The following is a 22,355-nucleotide window of genomic DNA, read 5'->3' on the forward strand; positions in this document are numbered from 1 at the left end:
CCAATATTTGCTGCTGAAGAAACTCGTTATCTAATAATATATGTGTATCATTTTCGTAAATTGAAGTATATTATTTTAATTGTAATAATAATGAAGTACAGTATGTGATTTTATACAGTATGTATAGATAGACAGAACCATAGTAGATTTCTTAACAGTAGTCCACCGTAGTAACTACATTCGTTCGATTAATAATAAAGTTATCATCATCTATATTTATATGTATTTATGTATTTATATATATATATAGAGAGAGAGAGAGAGAGGGAGAGAGAGAGATAGAGATATGCGTAGAACATGTAACATGTTTAATCCTAAGTGAAAAAAGAAGTGATGCCCCATCTCGTGCGTCGAAGGTGTCCGTAACGCATGACTTTGTATAAGTGTAATATGTGTACATGTGTTTATTACAAGAGATATATGAAAGAATGATATAATAATCACTCATAGATCATGTGCCTTGATTTCTCACTGCAAGACCCGACACAACGCACTCGTCGTCATCAAACTTTTTTTCTAACGTAGATACGTAGCACCGAAAAAACGGGCATTCATCATTTCACCATTTACCTTTCAACAATAAGTTTTTTTTTCCTCCATCATTCATTTCTTTATTTATTTATTCATTTATTTATTTAATCATTTTTTTAATGTCATTAAACAGCGAGCGCCCATTTATTATTTCCTAATTGAGACATAAGACAAAACATTTCTCACTACGGTAATTACTATAATATTTATGTATATATATTTATATATAATAATATATTAAGAATTACGGAGAATTTTTTTCTTTTTTTTTCCAACTTTTTTTTCTTTTTTCTTTGCTTTTTTACAAACATTAATATCTAATGAAAATTTGTACATAACTTTTTTCTTATAATTTCGTAATTACATTATTTTCTTTTTTAATTTCCGTTTCTATTTTCCCATTTTTCATTTTTCATTTTCCACTTTCCATTCTGGATCACTTTGGCTTATATTCGACTATAATAATTTTGACGTACGTAACTGCATTCCGAAACTTAATTTTTCCGATTATTTTTTTTCTCTAAAATTTATCTTTGACTAAAAAATTTCACTCTACCAATCGCGTGCATGACGATAATAATGATAATAATAATAATAATAATAATAGAAAACAACAATGGCGATAATGTTGATAATGGTTTTGATACTAACTAAACTGACGTTATGTAATAACTACAATAATAGTAAAAATGGTGATAATCATAATAGCAATAATCGTAATAATAATAATCTTAACAATAGTAATAAGTATGGTCATAGTAATAGTAGTGACAGTAACTGTAATTTTTCTTTATTAATATCAATGACCATGAAATAATAAACATAATAATAATTTCAATAAATACCGGCACAAAGCAGTAACGAAGTTTTAATAGTAGGAAATACCATATCGTTTGAACATGGGTACGGTACGATCGTAGATACAAGTGAACAATTATCGGGGGCCTGGTGGTGTGGCTTTTGATAATGCAGCAATGGAAATTTGAGTAATGAAATTTCTGTTCACCCGATAACAGGTGCTTGCGTTTATAATTTGCATGAGTGTATTCCGTTTGCCTATGGATTATAACAATCGACGAGTTTGTGGTAGGAACTAGCTATCGCGAAGAGCCCTTACGAATTAGACGAATCTCTGAGATCCTTTGGGGATTTTTCTGCATTACGTTTCACGCGAATTCGCAAAGTATTTATATGTAACAACGGTGTGTGTGTGGGGGGGGGGGGGGGGGGAACTATGACAATTAGCGAAAAACTGATGCTCTGAATCGCAGCAATAACGTTACTTCGATAACGATACCGAATCAGATGTACAATCAAATTGTCTTCTCTTCTCGTTTTTCTCATTATCTTGTCAGGTAGTCACGGACGATTTTTCAGACGTAATCGTACAATTGGCTATGTCGATATCTCTATCACTGGCTCCGCCGTGTTATTGTTGAGCAATTCCTGCTTATCCCTTATCACCAACTCGTACGGCGGAGGCGGTGATCCTTTCGGTTCCATCGGAGACATGGCGTCTGCATCTTCGAGGGGCGCGTTTCCCTCTTCGCTTTCGTCGTCGTCGTCGTACTCGTTCTCGGTTTTTGGCTCGTGGAGATCGTGGAGACGACCGGGCAGATACGCCGGGTAAGGGTGCGGAATACCGTAACCGTCACCTTCCGATACTTTTCCCATGAACGAACGAATCTCGTCGAAATACGTGTCCTCCCTCTCGTTCTCGTTGCTGCTACCGGGCGAATCGGCGACCGAGACTACGCCGCTCCCGTCGTCCGCTTCATGCTTCTTCAAATGGCGGTCCAAGTTTGTCTGCTGACCGAAGCATCGTTCGCACAACGGACACTTGAACGGTTTCTCTTTGTTGTGAATGTTCCGCACGTGACGTTGAAGGTTACTCGAAATGCTGAACGATCTCTCGCAGTATTTGCATTTGTAAGGTTGCTCGCCGGTGTGCGTACGTAAGTGTCTCGTCAAGTTCGCCGATCTGGGGAATACCTTGCCACAAAATTTGCAGGAATATCGATCTTTCATTTTACCGTGAGCGTGGTGGTGGTGGTGATGGTGGTGGGATATCACCTCTTGAAATGGCTTCATACCGGGGAACGCGCTGAGCGGCGGACGAGCAAGGAGATCGAAACTACCCGGTCTACCACCGCTCAACCCGTTCGCCAGTGGTCCTAAAAAAGGAAAGCTACTGCGGGTCGGTCCGAAGGGCGGAGGTAGCGGTAGGAGCCTAGATTCGGGTCCTCCGCCGGGTGGAGGTCCTCCCGGAAAACCGGGAAAAGTTCCGGAGGGTGCGCGGTACATCGCTTCCAGGAACATGGGGTGGATCGGCCTGGGATACGCCATGTGAGGGGGTGGATTCGTCGGGGGTTGTTCCACTATGCTGCGGGCCGGGCTGAGATCCTTGACTTTGACCTCGACGCGTTCTTCCTCCTTCACTCTTCTCGGTGGTTCCGGTGGAATTTCCTCGACGACCGGCACCGGCGACGGACTGTGACTTTCGGCGATGCTGGGCGTCTGGTGTCTGCGAGTTTCGACTCTGAGATCGAGCGGCTGGTCGCCCGACATGTCCATCGCCTCCGCCTCGGTGTGTTTTTCGGCTCTCTGCTGCCTCTGCTTCGACGTCGGCTCCTCGTCACTTTCGGGGGTCGGTTGAACCGGGGGTCTCGCCGGGGAAGGCCTGAACGTCGAGGTCGCCTCTTCCGCGGTCGAGGGTGAAACTTTGTTGTGGTGCGATGGGACGCGCGGAGGTGTGAAACGCTCTTTCTTGGGACTTTCGCAACGCTTCTCGAGCTCCTCCATCTTCGGTGGGAAGAGCAACGAGCTGTTCATGAAGTTCGAGGCGTTCGGAAATATCCCTGGATACGGACCCATCAGATTCGGCGGGTAAAACGACAGGGAACCGGGAAGCGATCCGGGAGGTCTCGGATAAACCAAGAACGGACTTGCCCCGGAAGGAGGAAGCTGAGGCATGGCTCCCGGTGGTCCGGTCGCGGCGGTCGAATCGCAGAATCGTTTATGCTTAGTGAGCGCCGTTACCGTACTGAATGACTTTCCACATTTACCGCACTTTATCTGAGTGCGACAGTTGGCGTGCATTCGCTTGTGTCTGCAGAGGTTAGAGAACTGGGTGTAGGCCTTGAAGCAGACCTCGCATTGGAAGGGTTTTACGCTGCTGTGTATGTGGGTGTGCTGTTTCAGACCGGAACTGGTGGCGAAGGTCTTTCCACACTCCGGACAGGCGTGACTTCTGGCGCCAACGTGGTGCGTTCTAATGTGGCGCTGGAGATTTGAGGGATCAGTGAACACCTGGGGAAAGATGCAGGTCGGATTGTGAGTCGAGATGGTGGGCAGATTGGAGTTATACCATCTAGCCAACTCGATTTCGGATCACGATCGACTCTTACCTTCGGGCAATTTTCGCATGGGTATTTTCTCAAGTCCCCGTGAACTATGGCTCGGTGACGAACGAGCAGCGGTCTCCACGCGTACCCCCTCGGACACGTCTCGCACCTGTATTGTTCGGCGGGATACCTGTGGCAGGTGACCAGATGTCCGTCGAGTCTGTGGAGCAAACAAAATCCCGGTAAACGTTAGAGAACCGTCGATTATCGCGTTAAAAATGGCGACATCGGTATATACCGATGGTCGCCGGGACCATGGGATAACCACCGGCGGGAAGTACGTGGGGTGAAAGCGAACGGAATTAAGTGCGTAGTGACTAAGTGAGCAGCTCTCACTCCTGCGTGATAACCGTCGCCCACCGGGTCCGAGGGTGTTTCGAAAAGGGTCGCGACGAGGGGATGGGAACTCGAGGCACGATAGCGAATCGACACGGGGCAGGGGTACGCGAGTACGGGCACGCAACGGTCACGGCACAGGATGGGACGGGGACGAGGACATTGATTTTGCTTGGCGAACCGGCGACGTGTGAAAGTCAACCCGGAAGAGATACCTACTCGCGACTACGTTCGTCCGATGCGTTCACCGCGGACCTCGGCCGCTCGATTTCGATCGTTTTACTTCAGAGTTTTGACTCCTGCATATAATGCGTTATATGTTTTGAATACCCCCGACTCTCGATCGATTCGGAGATGAATTCCGAGGAATATTGAATGGAATTGAGAGTCGAGGAGGGCCGAGTGTTCACCGGCCTGGAACGCCGGAATGCTTTTCCATTTGGCGAACGCGTTCGAGCGACGATGACTCGGATCGTCGGAATTTGCTAACTGACAGGCCAAACCGAAATCCGCAGGTGTCGTGATTTGTTTCTCCGTCCTCTCCACTCCCCTAGCCTTTGTAATTGAGCGGAGGGAGATTGGGTAGGTGAGAACGAATTACCGGGTACCTTCGGGCGTCGGAAGGGAAATTTAAATTAATAATGTACCGACAAATTTCTTATAGCAAGCCTATCGAACGAAATGATAGAGCAAACAAAAAGCGTCTATTATATCTAATGACAAAATCTATAAAGCCAACTAGCTCCAAGTTGAACGGCAGCGAAGGCTGCAGACACTCGTCTGGCTCCCAACAGGGTGTCATCTATCATGCCAGGCTGTAATCACGACTTTGCACCACGCGACTCGCACTCACCAACCCTCACCCTGGGTGGTTTCGTCACATATTACTATATACCGGACCGACCCAACGACCCCCGCTCTCCACCCCCTACCGGTGTTCAAGGGTTACCTAATTTCAACCTGACCCAAAAGGTTGCGTGATTTAACCCACGTGTCCCCCGTCAAGATTTTCAATTGATAATGTATACGGAGCACGTGAATTTCGACGGTTAATTAATAATTGACGATTTAGCTTCACCGTTATCATTTTTATTTTTTCCTATTATCGAATAACCAATTATTTGTATCTCTACAGATCTCCCGATAATACCACTCGCTCGTTTCACTCGTATAACACGCAGGATTTTTTCGGGGCTCATTTTCTTCGGATAAAATGAAACAAAAAAAAAACGCTCTTCACAACTATACTCACAATTCGATATCCTGGAACGGTTTGTCGCAGACGGTGCACCTTGTGTCACCTTCTTCCTCCTCCTCTCTGTCCTCGTCGATAGTTTCGCTGTGCTGAGAGGCTGAAACAAAATAAATGAAACGAAATGAAAAATTAGCGTACGTGTAACCGAAGTAATTTCCACGGAAATTTATTACTCGATCTCTTCGTCCTTTCATCAGTCTTTTGTGATCAGTGACGATAAGTGATCGGCGGTCGTGTTCGAATTGATATTAACTTTTCCGTAGGTGGCACTAACTCACGTTCATGAGGGTGGACTCGTTTTCATGCAAATAGCTCGAAGTAAAATAGAGGAAAACGGCGACAGGACAGTGGCGTGACGAATAGAGAAGCGCCAGCGTATACGCCGTGGGAATCACGACTGAATTATTAAAACCGAACCCGCTAATGCCTCCTCTGAACTGCCACCGCTACCATCCGTACGTAGTACCGTACACAGAGGAACGAAGAAATGGGTCAGTATGTAGGTACGGATCGCTACGAGGCGTCGGATTATCCTCCAAAAAAAAACAACTCAATGTCACCAAATCGACGGGGAACCGTCGAAGAATCGAGCAAACATTGCGATCAAACGCGTATACACGCCAAACGAACTTCCCGTTGCGTAAAAAAAAAAAACTATTCTGTCATCGAGGAAGAATATCATCAGCGGTATGAAAGTGAAAAATCTCGAAAGTGACGAAAAAAAAATAATCTGATGAGTGAAAATATAAATAGGCGAAACAATTGATTGTACCTAATAGATCTGTTCTACTCCAGAAGATGAGTCGTTCGATGAGTTCACTTTTCACTCGACGATTATTACCGTCGGTTCGAAGGATGCGCAGGAGGAGGTGACCCGATGATACAATAACCACGCGAGAATGAGGTGCACACACTGAATGCGATCCAACTCACAACTAGTCCCGAATAGAATAAAGAACAACAGTGTTCTAGTTTGAGTATCAGGTCCTCGAGTAAACGGATGCAGACGGGGCGCCCGGACTCACTTCCTATTGGCTGCGAGGCGCAGGTCGATGTCCAATGGCAACCTGCTGCGAGCACCCCCGCGGGTGTATACCGGTTCAAAATATCTAACTTTGACGTTAGGTCGAGACAGGAAGTTGAAAAAGCCCCAACACTTTGGCGAAGTTCCCTTCGGTAATCCGAGGTCCTAATATCATACCATCCATCGCGGTTTGTCTTTTCTTATTTTTTTTTTTTTTCACGCGAAGTTATGCAGATTCCGCGCACGCAGGATGCCGCGCGAGGCGATGATTGTTCACTTCTTCGAAACGTGTGTGACGTTCGTTATGCAGCCTGTCCAAATACGTTACACTTATCTGGACTAAATGCGAGAACTGATTGCTAAGAATTACGTGACGAGATATCCTGCGGGCACCTTATCTTCCAACACCAACCACCGTCGAGAAACCGACCGACTCTTCCCGAATGTGTAAATCCTTGCCGATTCGATCGGCCTACGCGTACGTCGCGTACGCCGCTTACGTTTCCACCGTTATTGACGGCGTCGTTCGACGTAACGATCAAACGCATGGCTGTGCGAACTGATCTCAACGGTTATTTAAATCTCCTCGTGGCACCGCACTTGTCCAGCCATATGGCTGCGGCGTAGGCCCCCAACGGATCGCCATGGGAACCGGGCACGGCCAAGTACGCCCCGTAACTTTTTTCCTTCTCCGCTCCCCCTCAGCCCCCCCCCCGATTTTACGGTCCACCCTACACTGCGCCCGACCCCGTATGACGCTGATACGGTGCAGTAAGTCTAACGAAAATTAATTTCATTCGGTACGACGCCCGTGGAGAAGTTTTTCCCTGGGATGCGGTCTGATTCGATATCTGTAACGATCCGCGATTCTTCATCCTTATCACCACGTATTCAGGAAAACCAACAATTTATCGTCCGTTTTTTCCGCGTGCGACGAGGATAACCGATCGTCGATGTCCATCTCGATTCGCGGCGAACCGATCGGAATCTCGGGACACACGAGTTCGATTGTAATTTTCCATCCCACCCGTTACTCCCATTTTCAGTTATCTTAATTGGATCGACACTTTCGAATACTTCCTCTGGATGCACGCGAGGCTTTCCGAAGCGGGAACTGCACAATTCATGTGAATGCGGTTATTCACGTATACATTAAAGAAACGGACCGTTGTTCCATCGGCGTTCTGGGTGAAATTTCAACGTACGTAGACGGAGGGTACCCACTACACGTCGCATGGACCCCCGCCGAGGTAGCGTTGCGGAAAGTCAACAGGTGGGATCCACCGGCGCTGTGAAGTCCGTTGGGCAGAACCACCCGGGCAGACCCGTAAGGAGGGCATGGGAAAAAGTAACCGAAATCAATTCAGGGCCGCGGGTCTAATTTTAATTTGATTAACCCTCTGCCCGGATTCTCACAAAGCTTTTTAATAAGCACCCAATCAAAAGATACGAAGGTAGCTCGTTTCGTTTACGAGAGTTTTCCTAAAGGGCATTTTCCGCAGGTGCGCTGCGATACTCTCGCCGTTCGTAGGGCAAAAATTTTATCGCGGCTGAGGGAGAATTAGCCGTTTAACGAACGATTTCGAAAATCCTTTCAACGTATGCAAATCGCCATTCGACATGTACACGTCGAAGGATAAAGAGAGAAATAAAAGAGAAGAAAAGAACGTTTTAAACCATGAAATCAGATTAACATTTCGATGTAACGCCGCAACGCTTGGTGTAGTACGATGATACGTGAATAAAAACATGAGAATGAAAAATAGCTCCCACGTTAAACCTACAATAGTTATCGTGGCTGCATCGCAGGGTATATCGAGCCAAAAGTCAAATAGACGCGTCATTAGTTCGAGGCATCGGATCAGATAGGGCTGTGCGCGCGTTGCTGTTGGGCGCGCGTGCCCCATTGTGTCGTACCCCTTTTTCGGGTTGCGTTACTTTTTTTTTACTGCTTTGATTTTTTTTTTTTTTTACTTTTCGCATATTTATTTTTTTCTACCAACATCCCGGACCCGGTTACGCGCGTGTTAATCGACAATGCGCATCATAAATTACAGAAACCCTAATAGAGACGTGAAAAAAATCGTTTGCGGGGTGAAAACTGCGGCAATAGAAAAATCGCGAGACTATAACTCACGTTAATAGCGCAGCCTATGAGGGATACGCCCATCGATGGTTACGTACGTTGCGGGAAGGTTGCTGCGGTTGTCATGCAGTCTGGTACATTGCCGACGATTTCGATATTTCGACGCAACCCTTTACCACGAATCAGAATTGTATTTTTGAAAAAGGAACGAGGAACGAATGAAAGAAAAATTTGACGAAAAGGAAACGAGATATTATCGTATAATAATAATATAATGCCAATATGTGTACTGAATGTGGAGGATAAGGGTGTCATTATTTTGCATTTTATGACTCTAATGAGATAACAATGAGTAAATATTTCTGCTCGATCGTGAATTTTTTATGTCAACTACCCGTGCGGTACGCATCGCGGCTTTGTGTGTACGTGGAAAATAAATAGACGAATTTGTAGTTCGATTGACGATCGATTAGGGAAAAACAAGAGTTCAAAAAAAAAAAACAAGAGACGTAGTATATATACATTTGCGATATTGCATATAGTATACGTCATATATTATGCCGCATCATGTCGCACTCTGGTGACTGCGATTCATGATTTTTCAGTTTTGCCGTTTCGCACAGAGCGAGTGTGTAAGAGACACGTGCACCCCTTTGTAAGAATACAAAACTAAATGGCGACTTAATCCAATATTATATCTGAGGTTTAGCAGCGATTTGAATGCATCCATAAAAGCTACATACACATATATCTATATGCGTATACACGGGAATAAATATATCTTTATATATATTACATATGAGACGCGTGTACGTCATTTACAGCGGGTAGTTGGGCTGCAGAGACCGTTTCCCCGACCGTAGGCGTGTTAAAACGATTTTATTCCCCCCCCCCCTCCCCCCCTCCCTTGCCGAATATCGTATGGACCGTGTATTACATACATTCGTATACGGACACCCTAGATGTACGTGTACGTAAGAAACGGAGTGAAAAAAAAAAAAAGAAACGTACGTTTCTACGACCCGAGGGCGGGGTGAAAATCTAGGGGAAAATCCTGCAGGAGGCCCCAGATGCCCTTTGCAAGGGTTGGGCGCCCCGCGCTTATGCCTGTTTGACATCATTATTGCGATTATATTTTGCTATCCATTGTCACGCGGGGGGGGGGGGGGGGGGGGGGGGGGACTCGCTCCCGTTTTAATACAGCAGGAGGAACGTTCCGAGATATGAAAATCGTCCCGGGGTGACATGCGGTACGGGGTTAAAACAGCTTCGACTCTATATTTTTCAACACCTTCATCTCGAACGTGGCGTCGTCCTTCGCCAATTGCCATACTTATAAGACTAATTTTAATTTCTTAATTAATTTTAGAAATTAACGTTACTCCGCTCATGGGGGAGGGGGGGGGGGGTAGGGGGGTGAGGGTGAACTTAATTGCTACGGCATGTCCCACCTCTAAAAGTGTCTCGTAAAAATACTCCTTAATTTTGACCCTCCGCGAGCTATACGGCTATTGCAACAGCTATATAGCAAAGATATGCCGAGCACGCGCCCTATAATTAGCAGAGGAAGTTATTATATGAATTCTTACCAACTCTTGGGTACCAAAACGAGGAAAAACTTGGCGGAGGAAATTCAAGCGGATTTATAACCGACACCATTGGAAATATTCTACACCTCACCGACGCGAGGGTTGAAACAACTTATGTTATACGATCCGCTACGCCGAATTGACTTTTACTCTTCGAACTAACAAGTGAAAACGCCGCTATATTAGCGACTGATCGTTACATCGCCAGTTGAAATGAAAAACCAAAGAGATACCGCGCGGAAATTTTGTTGAAATGTTGCATCAATATATATATTGCATTTACCTTTCACCTACGACCCCCAACGGCCTGTACCTTGTCTCTCCACCTACGCACGCCACTTACCTACTCCGCGGTACAGTTAGAGTAATTACGCATAAACATTTGACCGGAACTGGTGGCTTCCACTTCCGGCACAGCTTGACTCGTGACTCCCTTCTAAGCTGCAGGGTGTCGGTTGATCGATATTTTTAACGAATGCATCGCCCGAGTCCATCGAAGCCGTATGTATAATTTTACGGAACTGATGAACTTTCATTGACGAATGGAACGGGCAACGGGGAGGAATAACGATAAAAAGTGAAGTATTAGCTACAATTAACTCGGTGTACGGTATCTGGGTGGCGCACAGTATTTTTCTAACTGCCAGCCCCAGAACTATGGGCGCACCGTCGGTTCGCAGCTTTTGATTTCGAGTCAGTCGAATCCCCTCGAAATTAGTTGGGCGAGGGGGTGCGCGTGCCACCGGTGTTATCGTGAACTCGGTATTGTACGGCAACGAAAATCGGATAAAATAAGCGAAACGGTTGGCCAGGTGAATCACGCCGAGGCGGCGTACGAGGCGTGACGACTTACGATGGGTTGCGACCCCGCGTTAGTACGGGACTCGGTGCAAATCACGAGTCACCAATCACGATTGACCCTCCGAGTCCCTTATACGTAGACGTATATCTAGTCCCATCTACCCCTGGATTACCTATACCCGTCCGCATGTCCTGTAACTGCACCTGCCCAGGTTTTATCGCTCCCCGCAGGACGACAACGGAGTGCAGGGTTCCGAGGCTAATAGCGTATGCACGAGACCCGATTCGACGCGTATCGTATCGTTTCGCCGGGTCGTAAAGGTGAAATAATAAATTTATTGTAACACGTTACTTTTTTGTACTTACCGGTTTCCCTGTCGCTTCTATCCTCCGCGGTATTTTCGCCGAGCATGTCCTGCAGCTGAAGTGGCTCCCTCAGACCGAGGAGGAGTTCTTCGCTGGCCGCTATGTCTCTAATGGCTTCGTACACCATCTGCGAAAAGCGATCTTGGTCAATTCACCGAATTCGCCGGAGCTTTCGTGCGAAAATATTATCGCCGTCTTCGTCGTGAAATCCACGATCGCGGGGTGTGTGTATAACGACGTTGAATAAATCAATCAGTGTTGCGGGAGTTCATTTGAGCGGGGTCATTACGGTGCAGACTTTGGGTGTATAGCGTTAGAGAGCGTCAGTTTTCCTTTCCCGCGGGCACCCCGATGCGAGCAAGGGAGACGACCCCCGCCTCCCAGAGCGTCCGAACTAGCTTCAGGGGTTGCCGACTCAATATAACCAAACACCCGGGGCGCGAAGTGTCATGTGCCTTCGTTCGCACCGTGTCGCCTTTGATCCCGTCACCGAGCTACTCCTCGTTTCCCCGGTTTCACCCGACCCTCCTCCACCGACCGCCGGACGACCCCCGAATCGCTTGGACCACGAGACGGACGGGAGCGAAACACGGAGCTAGAATTCTAACGGGCCCCGTTTGAAATCGAACCGTTCACCCGAGTCGCACGACATAACGTAAGCGGGGGAGTGACTCTATCGGACATTAACGACTTATTGTTATTAGAACATATGTGAAATTGGTCGAAGTTTCGTTTGTTTGGTCAGTTCGAATTCGATCGGGCATCGATTGTTACTTACAACTGACGCAGAGACTGTCGTTTCACTCGATAACCCACCCCAGACGGTGCGCGTATGCGAAACGAATTAAAAATTATACTCCTGATGTAACGTCGTCGATACAACAGCCCAAAAACAAGCCCACCCATATTCGTAAATGATTTCGATAATTACCTGGCCACCGATCAGAACGTGGCGCATGTTCACCGCGTGCGGACTCGTCGTACTCCTCACGTATTTTAGCCAATTGCTTGCCTCGTGAGATGCGTCGAGCCAACCCCTCACTCCGTTACCGGCGATGCGTACCTGCGAAACAGAAAACGTGAGGATAAAAATCACGACGGTCAATCGCTAGCACATGTATAGGATTTTTGTGTAAAACATTCGCGACGATTCGTCGTCGAAACGACGCGAAATCTCCGTGAAAGGCGGGGCAATCGAGTGCGGATTTTGTTTCGAACCACAATCGCTCCCCCGGAGGTATAATTTAAGGCCAACCGTCCGTAACCGGAGTGACGTTGCGTGTCACCGCCCCTCGCAAACCTCCTCCAATATGGACCATCGCCCGGCACCTTACTCCTCTTTCCGGCGCGGTGAACATTCGCGGGGGGGGTGGGGTTATAAACAAGTGATTTTTCCAATTGTCTAGCCTCCGACGCGCCCACCACCACCCCCCGCAGCTAGCGCCCTTAACGCTCTTAAACCCTCGTATCATTCCGCTGTTCGACCCCACGCACGGTCACGCGTGGCAAGCCAAGCGTCGCACCCCGCGGCGAGGAGAGCGACGAGCGGTCGCTCCTTTCCGCAACAGTTTCTACTTTTCTCCCTGCAAACATCACCGCGCGTCATCCCCGCATCAGCAAGTGCTGCGCGACACCCATTTGATGGATTTATCCCACAGTCTCGATTATATACGTCGCGCGACACGCGTTCCTCCACACATATTTATACGTACGACGCTCGAACCGAAACACATTTGCGGAAATTAAGCACCCGAAGATGAAAATTTACGATACGTGCAATGATACCTATTCTTCGGTCTAATTTTTGATACTCGACAAGTGCTATTGCGATAATTGCAAAAATTTCCATACTCAAATCTGATGATGAATTGCCCAAAATTTTCCGTTTCAACTTGTATCAAACCCTATCTCCAATTGAAGTACATATTAGATACACGTAAGAAATCGTCGCAAGAAGATTAGAAAAAAAAATTCGATGATCGTTGGTACGACAGAACACTGCAAGGTAAAGGTGACTTTGCCGCCGCTTTTTTGGTCGTACACGCTCGCCCCACCTGTCCGTAGACCAGGTAAAACCGTTCGGGTTGGTATAAAAAAATCGATCGCAGTTTGGGCAGGTGGATAAGTGGCCACCGTTGAGCGGCCATGCGTATACAGTACAGTATGTGCAGCCGCTACCTGCATGTTGGTAAACTAAATAGACCTCCGTATCAACTGCACGGTATAACTAGCGATGCATTCATGGGCTTACTCGACCCATTAGTACGGTACCTGATCTCCGGAATTACAATATTTTTTTTCTTCGTTCTTTTGCTTTTTTTTTTTTTTTCATGCGGGTCCCGCGGCGACGGATAATCCCTAAAGTTTTTTTTGTGAAGCGGAGAAACCAAAATATCGGATGGCCCTTTGGATTTATCCACGGATCGACACTTCCCGAGCTTCCCTTACGCATTGCCGTACGCGTTGAAACGCTTCGATCTAGCTCATCCGCACAGCGGGGAACGGCTCACCACCGACACATACAATTTAATAAACCTTACCAACACTCCAAGGCTCATTTACGCTTCGACACCTCGTAACCACTAGCTACATTTTTTTTTTCGTTTCTTTTTCATTGAATTTCAGTCCCGAGGGAGTAATACGTCCTTAAGGGTGCTAAAAATGGCACGAGTACCTATACAGCGAAGACGAAGTACTTCTGGTATCACATAGCGAAATAAAATTAGCGGAATCGTATTTTTTTAAGGTGGTGAGAAAAAATTCGACTGAAATGAACTCATCTTGTAAACTCGTCTCCCGTGGAGCCGAAGTTTCGAATTTTCTCAGAGCGGTTTCTCATTTAACGGCGAACCGGTCGAGGACCTAATATCTACAATGAGTTAGGGGGGAATCGTTGGAAAACTTTGTACGATATTTTCGGTATATTGGGAGCATCTGAGTAATGGCGATGCCTTGTTAAGCATGGGCTCCGGTGGCTAAGGACCGTTCCTGGAAGCGAGGCACGCACAGGACTCGCAAGAGTTCAGGCGGCGGTCACAATGACCCGAATACTGGCCGGGTGTCAACTGGGATTAGGATCGCAAGTCCGTCACACCTACTACAATGACGTGTTAACTCAGGAGCCACCGGCGTAGGATTTCTTAGGAGATATTTTCACCCTGCGAAATTACAGCGGCTGATACGGACGCCGCGATACGTTTGCGGTGAGAGAACACTCTTCGCTCCGCCATTGCAAGCTCCTCGGCGGGGCGTATTTTACTTTGTCGGCACAAGGCGCATGTGCGGACAATCCGAGAGACAGATTTGTCTCCTGGGATTCCTCCGCGGCAGCTCCTCTCCTAATCGTTTTCGTCCTTTTCTCGCCCTCTCTTTTCATATTATTTCCAATGGTAACTGCGGAGGTGGAACACGTTCCGCAACGACGTACGCGCGAGAGGCGTGCCGCATGCTATGAGATTTTTTTGTAGCACTAAATTTTTAGAAAACTCTCGTTAGGATCCCAAGTGTTTAATTACAAGTTGCGTAAGTGTACGGTTGTCCATTGAAGTGCGGGGAATGTATACGTATATAGCCGCACGATCCCTGCGGGCGGTATGCGCGCGGTAGCGATGGCTACCAAGCTTTGGAGAAAGTTTTAATTATTACGTCGTCAACGTCGAATTGCAGTTGGAGCATTGCGAGTTCCTAGCGGCCGCGGATATAGACGCGCGGCGGACAGGAGTGTAGGGAATAAATAAAATGAAAAAAAAGTAGTTGAAAAAATTTTAGTTGAAAAAAATGAAAATTAAAAAACAAAAGATAAACGTTCTTACGGAAATGGAGGTTAAATGGAAAGTTGAAAAGCTGCAACGGTTGCTAGTTTAGTCGCATAAATTATAATTATACCATTTCACATTTTACACGCGCGGTGCCCCTTAGAAGCTCCGAGCAACGCTTGGGAATTGCTAAAATTGGCAGAAACGCATATATACGCGCGGCAATTTTAATTACGTCAGCAGACTTAGAGACCTAGCGTGGTATAAGGTATACACGGCGGTAAAACACCGCAGCAACACCGGCGGCAACTCCTGCACAGAAAATTTACTTCCTGCCAACTGGGTGCTCTTTACGCGCGCGAATAATTATCTGATACACACGCGTATTATTTGTACATACCCATACATGTAAGTTTTGCACGCGGTCGAGAACTCCGGCGTACTCGCTGCCGCTACGTAACGTACCGCGGTGATTCGGTACACGTTCGTAATCTTATGTACAAGAGCTGCAATAATAGCGATGCGATAAATCGAAACGGCGGAAGAAAAATCGAAGGAAAACGGAAGAGAGTGTATGAAAAATTACTCGAATATTCGGATGCATTTCTCGCGTTGCATTCGCGCGTACGAGGTTTCGCTCGAGCGTTGCACGGTTAACGTGCGTACGCGTTATCTCGTGTTGTTTTTCCTCTCGCTAATTCTATATTCTTTTCCTTTTTATTTTTCTTATACTCGTAGCCGCGAAGAACGCTTCCACGCTAATCTGGTATCGCACCCGCTTCGGCCCTACGTTGACGCGTATAGTGAAAAGCGCGCGAAGCAATTAAAATTAGCTGGACAGATCGGAAGTTCGGTAAACCACATCCACTTCAGAAACCAAGATATTTTAATTACGCTACTCCTCGCACTGCCGAGAACTATACATACTCACGACATATTCGCTGGTAACCGCTGCACCGAACTGACGCCGGAGAGCTTCCCAAGAATGAAAAATTAGGTCAGAATTTCATGCCATCCTCTTCGGACGAGTTTCACCCTACAGATGCGAAGCGAACCGCCGATACGACGAGAAGCTGATCCCGGGTTACGCTCGAACATCGAGACTAGCGAATCTTTGAAACCTCGGTGACGAAAATGTCGTATATGTATACATATATTGACGTTCGATGAAACGGGATCTTTTAACATCGCGTTAACCCGCAACGTTAGATGCACGCCGTCGTCACCGTCGGAGTTTAAGCTCGGAGGAGAGAAAAAGAGAAAAAAAAAAGAAAAAAAAAAAAACACACAGAAAAGAAATGTTTGGCGGATTCTAAGGGACGGCATCGAGGACGAGCAGGACATGCGGCTGGATGATCCCGCTCCGCATGGGGTCCGAGTAGGAGAAGGACATACCAGATGATCGCTTCCTTTGTAACCTCACACCTCGTACAATGCCGATGTACCCGTTTCGACCGTCGCAAAGGACCAAAGGCAGAAATGCGTCGTCGCGCAGGCAAACGAAATAGTTTCAGTTTTGTTAGGGCTACCGTTTCTAGGCTCGACAGACAACTGGAATACCTCAATGGAGGCCTTAATCACCGGACCTTCTTCACGCAGGGCGAATATTTGTAGGCGTTCATTTTGTAAACGAACGGGACGACCGTGCGGGCGCCGATCTTAATCTATACGTATACACGTCCGACGAGCTGCGGATCTCTCGGAAAATTTCAAAAACGTTCTACGCCTGTACATACCGGTGTCCGTGAATGAAATACCGTAGAGATTCGACAAAATTTGTACCGCTGGATGGACGGATATTCGAGGGGTCGGATGTCCGGGTACAATGGGCGTCATTGTCTCCGCTAATGCACATCGTTGTACGATATCGGCGAGGATAAAATAAAGGCCCTGCATCGGCGACGCCGGGGGGGCTACGCGCCGTTTGGCCAGGCGACTTCTCGGGCCTGGGAGGGTGCCCGAGGTAGCGCGCGAATCAAAAGTTATGAATAACCGATCGATGGAGATGATATCCCGGCGATGGCTGACGCAAAAACGCTTTTAACGGCACAGCGGTTGTCGCCCGGCCGGCACTCCCCGGATCGGTCGGTCGTCGGTCGTTTTCCCGTTGATGACGGCCGAATGGGGTCCGAAAAGGACTCTCACGAAGGACGCGGATACGCGCCGCATACAGTTGCGTACGGCGGTTAATATTCGAGTCACTTCGGTCTGGCCGATGTAAGAGCGACGATAACGAAGTGGAGAGCGCAATTTCCCCCCCCCCCCCCCCAGTCGAGATACGTCTGAGAACGGTTACGCGCAAGGATAAGGACAAACACGTACAGGTTGTATGGTATACAGGACCCCCGGTATTGTCGTATACGGCGCTACCATATTAACGATAAATTCAGCTCAAAGTTCTACGGCTCCGGATCCTTGGAATTAATTAAGGATTAATTAAATCCCGGTTGTCGAACGGGGAACGCCCGAGTCGCGTATATAGAGTCGGTCACCTTGCCGGTCTTAGCACCGTGCTCGGCGGAGATTAAGGAAAGATGACGCCAAAGTTCAATATACCGAGTTACTCCGAATATCCGCCTCGCTCCTCTCTCCTCCTCTCTCGCGATCCCCACGTGAAACGAAGCGAGTCATAAACAGCCCGTAGTTTGGGGGATGATAATTGACTATTGAGTAAGCGCGGCGGAGCCCCGCTACCCGAGCTTCCATACAACCAGGACCTCGTACACGTATAAATAAGGCGAGTGTGTCGCGCCTCGCGCTCCGTACAGAACGACGCGGAATATACCGTAGTTTCGGCGCTAATATTTTCCAATCAAATGAAATTGCGCGGAACGAAATTACAGCGAACTCTACGAGGATCGCGCTTATAGTCTGATTTCGCTTCACGTACGTTGCACGGTAAAACCTGGCATCGGTACGCACGTGTACCTATATATTACACTCGCAATCAGTTTCATCTTTTGGTCCATATACTTGACCCAGTTGACTCCGCGTAAGCCTCGGCACCGGGAGCGTAATGACACAAAGTGATGGACGGCGGTGCCCTCTGACCCGTGTCTAACGCGCAGCAGATGCCACCCATGCCACCCACCCTCGATGGCCAGGGGGAGCGGGGCTTCCCCCGATGAAGCTACCCTCGTTGTATCTAACGGTATAAATTATGGCCAAGGCGCGTCAGCTACAGCTTCTTATGATCGATCATTAGATGCTTATTTGCCAGAAAATTTGGGAAAATTGTTTTTCCTCGGAGAATCGAATCCGATGGGAAATATCGGGCGGAGGGATGTTTTTGACGTCCGGTATATTCCGCCGGTATTGCAAAACCCGTACGATCGGCCGGGTATAAAAGGTGGGAAAACATTCATCTCCGATTAACGTAATCCTCCGGCGCTTTCTTCCTATCGCGCGACACTTCGCCGTGACATTAACGTAGTCCGATATGCATTATACATAACAGATAAACTCGAGTTTCCGCCATACATAGCGAGAGGTCAAACACAAGTTTTCCATTTAACGAGACAATCAAAGGAGAATTTCGGTTTTGTGGTCACCGCGTGGTCAGCGGGGGAGGGGCTACCTCCGCCGCGTCGTTGCAGCTCGCGGGTTCCAGACCTTTTAATTTATGCAGGGCAGCGGTCCAAAGTCCACACAGTCATGCGGGGGCGCCGTTAGCTCGAGGGCCAAAACGCGCAGCTACCCCTCCGTGTGTACTCAATGCGCATACCTGTGTGTACACCGAAGTTCAGGTAATACCTCACCTATTCGTATATACACCACTAATACCAGCAGCTACGCGGCAGATTAGCTTCGCCATATTGTATCCATGGGGAACAACTTAGTTCCGAACAAGAGAAATCAGGAACACCCCAAGGCAGCGTGCAGCCAACAATCTGTCAACGATGTTATTCGAGTGAGAAGGTGAACGGGGGCGAAGCTACGTCGTCGTCTCCTCGTTCCATCCATCGATGAAGTATAAAATGTGGAATGTGCTTGGCGTTCGGCTGTGCGTCGCGACACGTCGCGCTTCGTGACAATTGGACCATTTTACCTCGAGTAAACTTGAAACGGGCGCGGTGGTTTCGTCTGCTGGAAAACGCGCGCGGTTGAATCAACGAGCGCCACATCAAAGGCGGCGGAATTGTTTCCCGTAAATTATAACGGACGCACTTCGGCGACTTCTCGTTATGAGTTCGAAACAAGTTCAATTAAGTCGTGGGTCGAGGAACGTCGCGAACGGCTTCATCTCCTCTGTGTGAACGTGTATCAATGTGACGGGGATTCGGTACAACGGATAGTATACACACGTATACCCAACACACCGGGGAACGAGTGTATAAATCCTAAGAGCCAGGGGGAGACGACGAAAGACCCCGGCCCCCCCCCCCCCCCCTTGCCCTCTCCTTTTGCACGAGACGACGATGAGTTTGAACCGACGGGGTCAGCCCGTAACTAGGTAACACGTGTCTCTTACGATCGTCGGACTTACCCATCGGAAAATTTATCGACCCTTAAATTTGTCACGCGGCTCCCTCCGCTCCCGCCCCGCGGAGAGTTATTAAGAAAGGATTCCCTCCTGTTTCCCGCACGAACTTTGTCGCGTAGCTAATATTTCAGAAAAATTTTCTCCACTCGTCAAGTGTGGAAGATTCGAGTTACCCCCCCCCCCCCCGTGAAGTACGAAATTCTCCGACGACGACGGCGAATTCGAAACGAAAAGACGTATACGCATACGGTTATGATTTCTGCAGCCTACACGAGGGAGACTGGAAAAAAAAAAAGGGGTGAGAAGAGCGACTGCGAGCGACTTGTTGCGAGAGTAAATTTAAATGTCAAAATAAGGAGCGTTAGCTCGTATTATAAGCGGTGAGGAAGGTATCATGTCCGTATTAACATGATACAAAGGATACACGCGGACCGCTAAAAGTGTCAATCAAGAAAAGCCGGTCCCGAAAGTCCCACACGAAAAAAAGGGCCGGTCTTCGGGTCTTGATGTATGCACGGAGCGCGACGACGAACTGGTGTACGAGGTACACGACGAAAATGCACCTATCACCCCGCAGTCCTACATTATGCGTGTATCGTTTCGCCTAACTTTGTCACGGCTTCTGCACAACCCCTGTGGGCTGTGCACGGTCGTCGGTTGCCGTGAATTTTTTATGTTCATTCTCCGCTGCAGGTTCGACGTGTTCTCGTATACATCGCGTGCGATTCTCACTTCTGAAGCAGGAATAGCAGCGTTAGCGTTAGCGTTAGCTCGTGGGCCGTTCGATCGCTTGACCGGCGACAACGAGAAAAAAAAAAACTGCCGGGGTACGGAGATGACCATCGCCCCGAAGCCCTTTGACCTTACAAAGGTGGCAGAGTAGGTAACGCGGCCGATTGTCACGGGACTTGACGAGCTGACAATAAAGATCCCCGTCAGCTTTGATTGTCACTTGTTTCCTGCCGATTCTCGCCGATTGAAAATTTGAATATGGAACGAAATCCTTGCGCTCGGTAAACTCGACGTGCAGGTATTCGCCGCGGTACGCACAATTGACGTAACTCTACGCCTTGAGAACTTCCCGAAAGAATCGAAGGACTCGGTGCAACGCTGATTCTTAATTCGTTATTCGAGTATCGATTTAAACCGCAACCTTTTAGGGTCAACAAAACCTTGCGAAATCTAGTGCCGATCCTACAGCGGTCCGATATTGTTCGGACTTCCGGGGCGTTCGAACGCCCGAGCACGGGGAGTGGACAATGTCCACTTTTTCATTGTCTAATTTGCCCAATTTATTACCGACGCGATGGAATTACGGGGAGGCTGGTTGAGGTTTAGAATTGCCGTTCACCTAAACGGTACGTAACGCTGCAGTTTATTGTGTCCGAACTTGTGCCCTGCCAGCCCAGTGCCGAGAGAACTCCCGTTTATTCAATTCGTCATCCGCAGTCGCACGTTCACCGTCGGCCTTCCGCACGATTTGGCAAAAAAGTAGACGCGTGTGGCTTATGAAAAACAACCGTTCTCCCTCGCGAAGTCTTTTCGACCCCTTCGGTCAGAAGGTAGTGACGCGGAAGAAACCGCGATCCAATATGTCAGAAGTTTTTGCGAGAATCGTATCCCGGAAAAGTTTAATAGAGATTTCGACCGGCCGAAATAACGGTTAAGGAAAATCGGACGAGAGTTTAAATATATATCATGCGGCGTATCTATTTCATAGGTATGTACAGACCTCGACTTCGTCGTCGCCTTATCGCTCTGATCGTCGACGAATGATTCGAATCGTGGTAAAAGAAAGATAAAATACTGTCGTCGATTCGGCAGATACAGACGGAATTTCAGACATGTATGGATGCACGATACCACCGGATGTATTTCTCGATTCGTGACCGTTTGTGGATTGGTCATTTCGGCGCTTATGTGTATAATATCCTCGACATTTTTTTTTTTCCGTATACATTCGATTCACTTTGTGGTTAAATTGGGCTCGGCTGTGAGGAGGTCGAAAAAAAAAAGGATAGGGAGAGCAAATTTACACACGAACGGCTAAGCGGAAGATTGGCTTAGTTGCTGTCGTGGCACACCACACTCCCTGATTACGCGTCACTGCGCTAAACATCTCCCAAAAAGTGGATAAGCCCCGACCCTCCTCTCTTCCTTTTCTCTCTCTCCTCCGTCTCTCTCTTTCGGATGCTTATTTCTTTTTTTTTCATTTTTTTTTTTTCAAGAGCGACCGGGGAGAATTTCACCCTCTAAACCAACCCCAAAGCGATCGGTCGGCGCAGGTAGGGTGATACCTCTGCCGCTGTAATACAACCAGAACCCACCGTTCACAATGCCTCATCGCGCGCGGATCTACCGGCTAAGGAAGATTTTTTTTTTTCTTTCCACCTTTTTTTTTTTTTCCCTTCTTCCAAGTTTTTATTATTTTTTTTTTTCTGTATCTTTTTTTTCCCGTATTTTTATTCATTCCTCTATGATTTAGGTTAGCTATGAATAAACATGGGTAAATTTTAGGGGTGAATTTCCCGGATCGATCAAATTTTTATTGGGGTGATAGGTTTTTTTCCCTGTACCTCGCACGATCCTTTCTATTATTTTCATCGAGTTCGAGAGCCTGTCCGTACGCTTATATATATACGAGTATTTTTGGAATTCGAGAAAAGGATTAAAGTACCTAGATCTCCGGAGCGGGGTTCAACGGCTCCGCGTACCTTCAATAATA

General features: G+C 47.6%; 1 protein-coding gene across 4 annotated transcripts in view; it reads right to left on the reverse strand.

Moving 5' to 3' along the window:
- Nucleotides 1-211: 211 nt before the first annotated feature.
- The window catches only part of LOC105684267 (histone-lysine N-methyltransferase MECOM-like), a 64,012-nt gene continuing 41,868 nt past the window's right edge, over nucleotides 212-22,355 (reverse strand). For 3 of the 4 annotated variants that reach the window (XM_048654065.1, XM_048654067.1, XM_048654064.1), the window contains exons 4-8: nucleotides 12,324-12,455; nucleotides 11,393-11,519; nucleotides 5,524-5,623; nucleotides 3,939-4,095; nucleotides 212-3,840 (exon numbers count right to left, since the gene is read on the reverse strand). In XM_048654065.1, the coding sequence (XP_048510022.1) occupies nucleotides 1,927-3,840; nucleotides 3,939-4,095; nucleotides 5,524-5,623; nucleotides 11,393-11,519; nucleotides 12,324-12,455 (2,430 nt within the window). In that variant the 3' untranslated portion in view covers nucleotides 212-1,926. The remainder of the gene's footprint in view (nucleotides 3,841-3,938; nucleotides 4,096-5,523; nucleotides 5,624-11,392; nucleotides 11,520-12,323; nucleotides 12,456-22,355) is intronic. The other variant, XM_048654066.1, reaches the window with a different exon arrangement.

This window comes from Athalia rosae, chromosome 4 (genome assembly GCF_917208135.1).
Source record: "Athalia rosae chromosome 4, iyAthRosa1.1, whole genome shotgun sequence".
In the NCBI taxonomy this organism is placed as follows: domain Eukaryota; kingdom Metazoa; phylum Arthropoda; class Insecta; order Hymenoptera; family Athaliidae; genus Athalia; species Athalia rosae.